Genomic DNA, 10,898 nt, shown 5'->3' on the forward strand with positions numbered 1-10,898 from the left:
ATTTTAATTGGTTACTTTTCTTTTTATAATAAATAATTATAAACAAAATCTGTTTAACAATTTATAATAATTATATTGTGGCAGTATTATAACATTCTGATATGTAAAATAAATATATACTATACAGAACATGTTTTGGGCTGGTTTATTTATTTAGGAGTATAGAGACGTGAAGGATCAACATATGAATCTCAACAATGGTGACAATCAGCAAAACTTTTTTGTGACTTTAGTAGTTTGTATTGTGACGAGGTCAGAGTTGATCAGATTTGTTTTCATTGTTGCGATTCATACGCTGATTCTTGATGTCTGAGTGAGTCTATGTGATCCTGTCAAAACATTTTCTTTATAATGGCTTCATAAACTCTATCAGAGTATCACAGCACTGCAGGATTTTCTGCACCAGTATTGGCATGCAAACTTAACAACTAATATTTTACACATTAATCAGATATTAGACTTCACGTGGTATAAATCAGGCCACTACATGATAACTATCACCACTGAAAAAGTACCCAAGTTCATCTGATCTGAGTTTCACTTCCTTGATTCCCACGATAACAAATATGTATCCAGAGTTGTATAGTCCAGGGGTCAGAAAGTAGAAGTCCTGCCATTCCACCCATGAACTCAGTCAGCTGATTTCACTAATTAGTTCTCTCTCCTGTCTGAATTAGCAAATCCAGGTGATTGGAACAAAATACTGAGGAGGACTTTTACTTTCTGAACCTGGACTTTACACCTCTGACTACATGTCAGCCAAGAGTAAAGAAATCGACCAGAACTGGACCTTATCGTAGCCACAAAATCTGTGTATATTAAATATGGAGTCATCTCAGCCTTAATAAGTTAACAAGCAGAATCAATGAATGAAAGAAGAGAACAGAAAAAGAGACGAGCAGAAACAGAAGAGCTACAACTGACTTCAGACACAGCCTTAGATGAAATCAACTGAAGAGAAAAGAAGACATTAAATCTGTGAAGATCTCAGCAGAGGAGGATTAAACAACTCCACAAACAGCATTACCAGCTTCACTTATTACTAACCAGACTGACTTTATTTCTGGCAGACGTCTACAGAAGATCTTATTGAGAATTAACAGAGGTTTAACTCTAATGTGTTTCATTTAAAGTCACCATAACAGTGATTAGTGTGTCCATTAGTGGGGCTCTAAACTCTGATTATATATTTTATCTTTTCTGTCAGTTGTGACAGTGTGTTTGTTAAGCACATTTGCAGCAGCAAAGAAAGCTAAAGTGATATTATATCAGGTGATGATGATGATTACCTGTTGATGGTTTTATAATTATTAGTATAATTATAGTTTTTATAAACTCCACCGACACTTTTCAAATCTAACAATTGTGTTCCATTAATATTTTCACATCACAAACCCTGAGTTATTGCAGTATGAGATACAGCAGTACTATACGAATCAGAAGAATTTTATAAACTTCAGCACTAAACCTTAATCTACTATGACAAACATCAATCATCAGCGTATTAATCTCAACAATGGTGACAATCAAAAGTACCTTGCTCAATGCATGCTGGGTACCAGCATAGTACTGAACTCCCAGCATGCATTGCAACATGAATAAATTATGCAGCTGAATTGTCCTATTATTTTGTTTAATGTTAAATATGTGCTTTTATTTTTTGCTGTTGTTTTTGGAGTGACATTTAGTAGCTTTTTTGTAATGTTTAGAGTTGATCAGTTCATCTGAATTTTTTTGATTGTCACCATTGTTGAGACACATACGCTGATTGTTGATAAGTGTGTGTGTGTCACACTATATGTAAAATTTTTGTTTCATGTTTGTTCAAATATTTTAACTGATAGGTATAATACTGCTTGATCTCATGCTGCAGTAACACAGGGTTCATGATATTAATTGAACAAAACAGTTTATTATACAAATTACATCAGTGATTCAGGCAACAGCATTATGATTACAAAGCCAACAACAGGTAACCAACATCACCTGCCCTGATTAAATTTAGCTTTCTTTGCTGCTGCAAATCTGTTTGACAAACACACTGTCACAGCAGCCAAAAAAGACATAAAATATGATAAGAGTTAAGAGCCCAACTAATGGAAACGCTAATCACTGTTATGGTAACTTCAAATTAAACACATCTCAATAAGGACTTCTAACAGAAATAAAGTCAGTCTGGTTAGTAATAAGTGAAGCTGGTAATGCTGTTTGTGGAGTTGTTTAATCCTCCTCTGCTGAGATCTTCACAGATTTAATGTCTGGCTGAAGTCAGTTGTAGTTCTTGTGTTTCTGCTCGTCTCTTTTTCTGTTCTCTTCAGAGGTGTAAAGTCCAGGTTCAGAAAGTAAAAGTCCTCCTCAGAATTCTGTTCCAATCACCTGGATTTGCTAATTAGCAGTTTTTCAGCCAGGAGATAGAAATCAGCTGTCTGAGTTCATGGGTGGAATAAACATATGGCAGGACTTCTACTTTCTGACCCCTGCCTGGACTATACAACTCTGTATGTATCAGAGACACAGTAAAAAAAAAAACCAGAAATAAACTAATGTTAAAAACTGAAGGCTCAAGAGCACAACTAACGCAAACACTGATCACCATAATGGTGACAGCAAACTTGATTATTTTCAATAAAACATCAACTTCTAAACCTCTGTTAATTTTCAATAAGAATGTTAGTATGAAATAAATAAAGTCTGGATTGTAATAAGTGAAGATGCTGAGATCCTGAGAGATCTGGTAGTGTTTAATGTTCTGTTGGGGTTTAAAGTGTTTCTGTATGGTGTGTTTCATGTGTCACCATTGTGTTGAAGAGTAGAGCCTGAGCTTCAGTCCAGGATGAGCAGAAGAACAGACAGTAACTGTGTAGTTGCTGATGCAGTGAAGTATAGTCACTATAAATCATGTATGTAGTTCACTGCATGAGATTCACTTTTTACTAGTGATGGTGAAGTGAAGAACCAGGGCTTTCCCCCTTGAATGTATAGTAAAATGGTTCATTATTCATATTGTTGTGGAATGGTGAAGTGTGAACTGGGGAGCTGACATTTTATTTTGTGGGTATTTAATAAATGAAAGATTTTTATTAAGGAACAGGACTTGTTCAACAGTGTGAGGGCTAAGTCTATTTCTTTTTTTATTTACCACTACTGAAGGGCATGACACTCGAAACCTGCTCAAGGGGTTCATGCTATTTCTGAATCTGAACACGAAGCAGTCACGTGACTGTGTGTGGAAACGAAGCTTCGGACGGCACAGATCACGTGGTTATGGCAGAACGAATCAAGCTCTGATCCACTGCTTCAATGTGAGATGTTTCGTTTTTTTGATACAAGCTCTGAAGCCTCTGTGCCGAACGTCACATCACTACTTTTTACAGTGAATGTGTTGTTTAGAAATAATTCAGGAAATATATGTGAAATGACTGAGTTTCTGTTAAAATGTTTAATGAAGATGTCTGTAAAAGTCTTTTGCACTCTTTTAAATTAGGATATTTTACATTCATTTTATGGTTTTTGTATGGCAGCCACTGCTGACAGTCATTTGACTGTTTTTTAAGGGTTTTTTTTACAGTGAAGGTGTTTGATCGTAATAATTCAGGAAATAGCTGTAAAAAAACCAGTGTTTTTCTGTAAAACATTTAAGGAAAATTTCTGTAAAAGTTTTTTGCGCTTTATTTAAATTAGTATATTTTACTTTATTTTTATGGTTTTAGTTTGGCAGCCGTAGTTGACAGTCATTTACCGTTGCTGTTTTTTGTACACTGTATAGATAGTAATGAAACTGAAAGATGAATACCTGTGTACACTGTAAAAATCCACCTAAAAAGTTTAAATTTCATTAAAAAAAAATGATGAGTTAAAGTAATGTAAATACATACGTTTTTCAACCTTACCTAAGAATATTGTTCTTTTTGCGTTTTCTTCTTGCTATTTCTCAGGAGCTGAAGAGCAATTCAGCCACAACTCTTCTAACTATAGGTTGGCTTTTTTATATATCAGTGAACATCACATAGATTTTGTATGTGTGAAACCCGGTTGTTTCTTGTCTGTGCTTCACAATAGCTTCACTAGATCTACTGGATCATCTGAGGGATTCGACTGAATCAAGATGCTGTTGATCATTGAAGCTCTTCTTCTCATTTCAGCTGTTCTAGGACAGGTGAGCTTGTGTTTGAGTATGAATATTACAGACATGAATACTGATGACTGATCATTATGATTCCTGTCGATGCAGGATCACAGACATGCTGCTGAAGGAGAGATATTTCCACTGGATATGGCAGATCATTCAGTTGATGACCAATTTCACTGGTGTTTAAAGAAGATGGAGCATCGAGTGCAGACAGAATTTCTGAAGAAGGAAATGTCAAACCCTGAATTTGCAGAAGCTTGGAAAGATTCTGAAAAGAATCACAAACCACCAGGAGATAATTTGTCAAAGAATCATTCAGTTGCCATTTATGCGTATACTAACACAGGTTATAATCTATATAAGGAATTCAATAATGCTGTTCGTACTGATAAACAAAAATATAAAGACGGGACATATTCATGGTATTCACTTCACTTTTGGTTAACAGAAGCGATACAGATTCTGAAGAAAACACAAAGTAAATGCTTCAATACTTACCGTGGTACTGGAGTTGAATTTGATAAGAATGTTAAGGGCAAAGAAGTTCGTTTTGGCCAGTTTGCTTCATCCTCTCTTGATCGCACAGTAGCACAAAAGTTTGGTAGGAAATCTTGTTTTGAAATCTACACTTGTTCAGGTGCTGATCTGACAAAATATTCAAAGTATCCTAAAGAGAAAGAGGTGCTGATTCCTCCATATGAGACATTTAATGTCAGTGATGTGCAGCCAAGAGCAGATCATGCAGATGTCTGGTGTAAAACTGTGTACATTTTGAAAAGCTCTGGAAAAAGAAGTGACCTGAACTGTGCAGCAAGCGGTGGAAACCAAGATGCTTTTTTTAACGTTTTATTAATTTTAATCATTTTTTGCAATGTGTTTAGCTACTAATCAGATAAACACTGCATGTTTCTTGTTGTTATTAAACATCAAATTAATTGTCATGCTTTATTGAATCAAATATTCATGCGCTGGTCAGCAGTGGGAAAAGTCAAAGGAGCTGATTTAATATAGAAGAATCAAACAAAATCCTAATCAAAGGTGCGATACCAGTCATCTATGAGAAAGTATTGGCATTATCGTCTATTTTAAATGTTTTCTATTGTATGCAATTTTATGTTGGTTGTTGTATGTTTTCTCTCTAATGGACCTTGAGTCTGGAAATAAAGTTGAATATGAATATGAAATATATTGGAAAACTGAGATTTGAATCTCTGCAAAATATCCAGATAATACAACTTTTAAAATCATTTGAATTATATTGTCTCAACCAAATGTAAAACTTGTTTATAATATGTGCAATAAATATTGTGATTTGTAAGGGTTACAGTGATAACCTGAACACATTCAGAACAAAACTCAAGATCAAGAAAGTATGTGAAGTTCAATGATCTGCGATACACAGCAATCAGGTTTACAAGATTGACATCAGGTGTAAATATGATGATGATTATGAAGGACAGATATTTCCACTGGATATGGCACTGGATTCTGTTGATGACCTTTATGTTGGTTGCAGAAAGACCATGACATGTCTGGTTGAGAGAGAATTGCTACAGCATGAACTCAATAACTCGCCTGAATTCAGTGTGTCCTGGCAAATTGCTATAAATAATTGTAAGCCTCCAGCAGATAACTTGATGGAGAATCATTCAATCGCCATTTATGTCTACACTAACTCGGATTTTAATCTATATCGGGATTTTAATAATGCTGTTCGTAGAGATAAACAAAAATACAAAGACAGAACATACACATGGTATTCACTTCAGTTTTTGCTGACAGAAGCAATACAGATTCTGAAGGAAACACAAAATGAATGCAAGTCAACTTATCGAGGAACAAATATTACATTTGATGAGAATGTTCTGAACACAGAGGTTCGTTTCGGCTCATTTGCTTCATCCTCTCTTAATCGTAGAGAAGCAGAAGCATATGGAAATAAATCTTGTTTTGAGATCAAAACTTGTGAAGGTGCTGATGTGGCAAAATATTCAAGGTTTCCTGATGAGGAAGAGGTGCTGATTCCTCCATATGAGATGTTTAAAGTTACTGATATCAAGACAATAAGAGATCATGCAGGTCTCTGGTGTGACACTGTGTTTGTGTTGGAAAGCATTGGAGTAAGAAGTGATCTGAACTGTGATCGAACAGAAAGATCAAGATTTAGGAAGTATCGGTTTGGTAGACGCTAAGGAAGAAAGCGATTAACATCACATTCAAGGTATAGAGGCCATGCGTTATCCAGATTACGAGGAGTTTATGAGGACCCTATGACCTTGGCACTGCAATTCTGCTCTTCAGTTTGAGCTGTATAATACTTATATATTAATAAACATATATTGAGTGGCTGATTTACATGATTGCATCACATTAGTTCCACACAAATCAATGTTGTACTTCACATTTATCTGTCTATCTATCTACTCATTTAACATATATTCATTTAATAACTTTAAATATTCAGATATTTGTTCTATTGCTGTTTAATCTTAAATTGTATGATGTGTCTTCACGAATAAGTTAGAGACCAGACAATGTATCCATATTAATGTTTCCAGTGCCATAAGATGATTTTGTGAAACAATAATTAAAACTTTAATTCAATAAACATTTATTCAATAAACTCTGCTATTTTTTTTTAAATGTTTTATTTTTTTTATCATGACTTTGTCTCCTGCTTCCTGTTCTCCCCCTTTGTTGGTCTCTGGTGTTGATGGAACGCTTGATGAACACTTTTTTTTTTATTTTTATGTTTTTTACAGAGAAAATGCAGTATAATTTCACTAAATATATCTTTTTCCAGTTAGGTGACGGAATGTGTGGTAAAGGAAAAAATCCTTCAAAATAAAGGCAATTTTCATGATTTTCATTTGTATAAATATAATGTTAACCTGATATGTCCATTACAAAAAAAAAAATATATATAAAAAATTGTTTTCTTAGTACTGGAAAATAAATGTATTTTTTTACAGAGAACATGTCGTTTCATTTAAACTTTTTTCTTTTCCATAAAACTGCTCAATTCTTCTAGAAATGTAGATATTCAGACCACTGAAAAAAACAGGCCTTCTTCCTTGCAAGTGAACATTATGAAGTTTAACCTGAGATGTGCATAAATAGGCCTATAATTTAGTGATAACGCTGTTAACAAGCAGAGTCACTGAAGGAAAGAAGAGAGCAGAATAAAAGAGACTAGCAGGAACACAAGTTATAGGATGCCCTCTTGTGGTGAATGTTACTACACAGAGAGAGTATTTGTCATCATCATGAAGCTCACCTACACAACAGGAGGAAGAAATAAATGAAAGGAATAGAGAGGAGAAAACAGCCAGAGCAATAGTAAGACATGATTGTAAGACTTCCTGCATAGATGGTGTTTGTTCATTGTCATTCATTGTGCCTGCACAGCAAAATCCCCAGTGTTAAATTAACACTCCTCAGTGTACATATGTGTCCACACTACAGGGTGTTAAAATGAACAGTTAAGCAGTGTTGAAGTTAATGAGATAATTAAGTGATTAATTAAGTGATGATTGGCCATTAGTGGTGACACCTGATGTTAATAAGCAGAGATGAGAATCACTGATCATGATTTCCCACTTACTTTTTATATAATTTTCTGAATTCTATTTGCCTCTGAAGACGTTCATGCCTCCGTTCAGGGTTAAAAACTAGTTCAAATGTGGTCATTGTGGACATATTTTCGACGTCATTTAAGGTATCATTTATACATAATTTATACTATTGCAGATAATATAACAAATAAATAATAATTTAAAGGGCTTTTTGTTAAAAGCTGTTTCTGGATTTAGTCTTCTCTAAGGTTCATTACTCAAAACTTTCGTCGTCAATTATTCCTTACATATCTAACAAATCACAGCAGAGCAGAAAAAGCATGTGACCAAACTGGGATCAACACAGTTCTATCTAATCTCATCTAAAGTAATCTGTGCCAATGAGACCACAACTTGTGTGATGTGTAGGTCAACGGATTCACATATTGATCAATACACTCTCAGAAAATAAAGTACATAATTGTATCTTTAGGGGTACAATGGCTTGTCACTGGGGCTGTACCCTCAAGGGTACAGCTTTTGCACCCTTGGCATAGGGTACATATTTGTACCCTTGTGACAAAACTTTTATTTCCTTTATTTCAAGGCTACTCAAACATAGTGATAAGTTAAAATCTACCTTACATAATTAATTAAAGTTGTGTTATCAAATCAAGCATTGTCTCCAACTCACGGCCATATAACAACATTGCTGGAGATAGACCTGTTCTCTCATGGCAAGCAGTTCAAAGAGCGAAAACAGATTTGTGGAAGATACTTATCCCACAAAGTGTGCTTGTCCTCCACGTATGCACGTATGGCAGCTTTAAGTGTGCGGTTTACCCTCTCAGTGGCGTTCGTTTGCGGGTGGTATGCCGTTGTCAGCCGGTGTTCAGTACAGGGCAGCAACCACATGCTCAAAAAGATTGCTCACAAACGGGGTCCCACGATCTGATATGAGGCAGGTTGGCGCACCATGTCGAGAAAATAACTCAGAAACTTAGTTGCTGCCACATGAGCTGTCGCTGACTGCACTGCACTCACTTCTACCCATTTCGAAAAGTAGTCAATGAAGACAATTAGATATTTATTGCCACTCTTTGGTTTATTATCACCAATAAGAATTTCTTGCCACAGATCAGACTGTGACCAGATCATGATTTTTAAAATACATTGTGGGGAACTTACTTTAGACACACAGACATCAAGAATAAGCATATGAATCTCAACAATGGTGACATGATTCATGCAGCAATGCATGCTGGGAGCTGCTAGTGATGGGCAAATGAAGCTTTGGTGAAGCACTGAACCACTTAGAAGAATTGTTTTGAAAATGGGTTCATTACTCGAAGCTTCAGTAACAGCGACCTCGCCTGGTGAAGTGCCAAGGCTGCATCTAAATGATCCCAGCTAGATAGTGGACAGGAGGCTTTAAGACGACTGAAATAAATCTAGTACACACACACACACACACACACACACACACACACACACACACACACACACACACACACACACACACACACACACACACACACACACACACACACAGACACAGTGCACATATATACTAAGAATGGGATACCATTCTTTTTATAAATAAAGATTGATGAATGTGTGTATTGTGTTATTGGGTATTGGGGAGAGAGTCCTGGGGAAAAAGAGGATGTGTTGGGAAATATGGCACAAGTTGGGTGTGCTTGTGTAACTATGGCCAGGGGGTATGTCGGATAGGGAACACTAAAAGATTTTTAATTTAAATAATAATAAATAAAATATTTTTTCCACACTTTTTGGACTGAGCCTGTTTTTTGGGGGGGGTTTTTTGCTAACAACCTCTCCACATTTAGAGAAAATTCATTCAGATGTTTTTATACAGACTTGAGACAGCTATTGTAAAGGCTACTCATAGTTACAGTTCTATAACTCTACTTGTAGCCTAATATTTAATAATAATAATATTTAACAGCCAGCACACATACTTTATCAGGAGCAATCAGAATAAAGTTTTCCCACATGTCAGAACGACCTCTCTTCCTAGATGCTTCTAGCCTGGGTGCCAGCCCGAACCCCGCCACAACATTTTTTGGTCTGGAAGTTCGGTCTGGACTCGATCCGTTGAGGAGTAATAATGCTCGGCTCCCAGAAGGCCGAGCCAATCAAATTGCCAGGGCGGGCTTTAATTGATGATGGACAGATGATCTGCGGTTACGTAATCACCCACGTCCTCAAAGAGCGCTTGGGTTGAATTAGTTTACAACAAAGATGACTGCAGCAGGAGAATTGAGATGTTTTTGAGATGTCTATAAAAGAAATCGACAGCGCATTAATTTTAAAAGACGAACAGAGAACCGCTCTTTCGCGTTCTTGTACCGGTTGGAGTAGAAGAATTGGGGCAAAACTTCTTCAAAGCCCTGGGCGTTTTGAAAGGGTTAGGCTCACGATCTTCAGCCTGGTCTCTTTCGTCGTCTTTCCGTTTTTTTAAAAACAGTCAAGTCGCGTTGCAACCGTGTTATAAAGTTGAGACAGGGCCAAACAAATGCGAGAAGATTTATTTGCTTTATTGTCGAGATCTAATCCTAAAATATTATGTATTATGACATGGTTTGTATTACTAGCACAACCCTCAGTTTCACTTTGAGTCACGGTTGTTCATAGTCTGAATGTCACGTGAAATATTTTTTTTTTTCACAATTTCTAAGAAACATTGGAACCCTCCTTACGGTTAAAGCTGTGTGTGTGTATGTGTGTGTGAGAGAGGTTAAAACGCAAGCAGATCATCTATGGGACAAGCTGGATTCCACCATGTCTTTATGTACACAATAAAAATATTTTACATTGTAATCCTTTTATTTTTAATATTTGGCATGTTTGTGTGCCCTGTGGGCATGGAAAAGTTAAACACAACTACAACACAGTTGTCATCGTTCACACACAACGACTCAAAATAGTTCACACTTATTTCTAATGATGTGACTAAACCAACTGTACATAATACAAGTCCGTTCAGAGAGCCAAAACTGTTGCTCTAATGTTGATAGTAACACTGGATGGAAACAACATAAGAGTGAGAGGAGGAACAGTTTGTGTGTAATAGGAGGAAGAGTTTTTTTACTGTAACCTTTTTGGCTTTTGCCGTTGGGTCACTGTATTTTCACAGTACAAAAGTGCTGAATATACAGACATTCAATACAATATTCAGTATAATACTACAC

General features: G+C 36.0%; 3 protein-coding genes across 2 annotated transcripts in view; 2 read left to right on the plus strand and 1 right to left on the minus strand.

Annotated features, from left to right (window-relative positions):
• LOC309480179 (uncharacterized protein) overlaps positions 1 to 10,898 on the minus strand; it is a 222,050-nt gene that overhangs the window by 206,506 nt on the left and 4,646 nt on the right. The window lies entirely within an intron of this gene.
• LOC309480009 (uncharacterized protein) overlaps positions 1 to 10,898 on the plus strand; it is a 135,304-nt gene that overhangs the window by 72,847 nt on the left and 51,559 nt on the right.
• LOC309505805 (ecto-ADP-ribosyltransferase 5-like) lies at positions 4,106 to 6,679 on the plus strand (the record flags this gene model as incomplete). The annotated part of the gene is made up of 3 exons (XM_082179262.1): positions 4,106 to 4,156; positions 4,232 to 4,431; positions 5,532 to 6,679. The coding sequence occupies 3 exons, from the start codon at positions 4,106 to 4,108 to the stop codon at positions 6,319 to 6,321; spliced, it is 1,041 nt and encodes a 346-aa protein (XP_082035388.1). The 3' UTR covers positions 6,322 to 6,679.

The sequence above is a fragment of the Leuciscus leuciscus genome, assembly GCF_965113295.1.
Source record: "Leuciscus leuciscus genome assembly, chromosome: 1".
Lineage (NCBI taxonomy): Eukaryota > Metazoa > Chordata > Actinopteri > Cypriniformes > Leuciscidae > Leuciscus > Leuciscus leuciscus.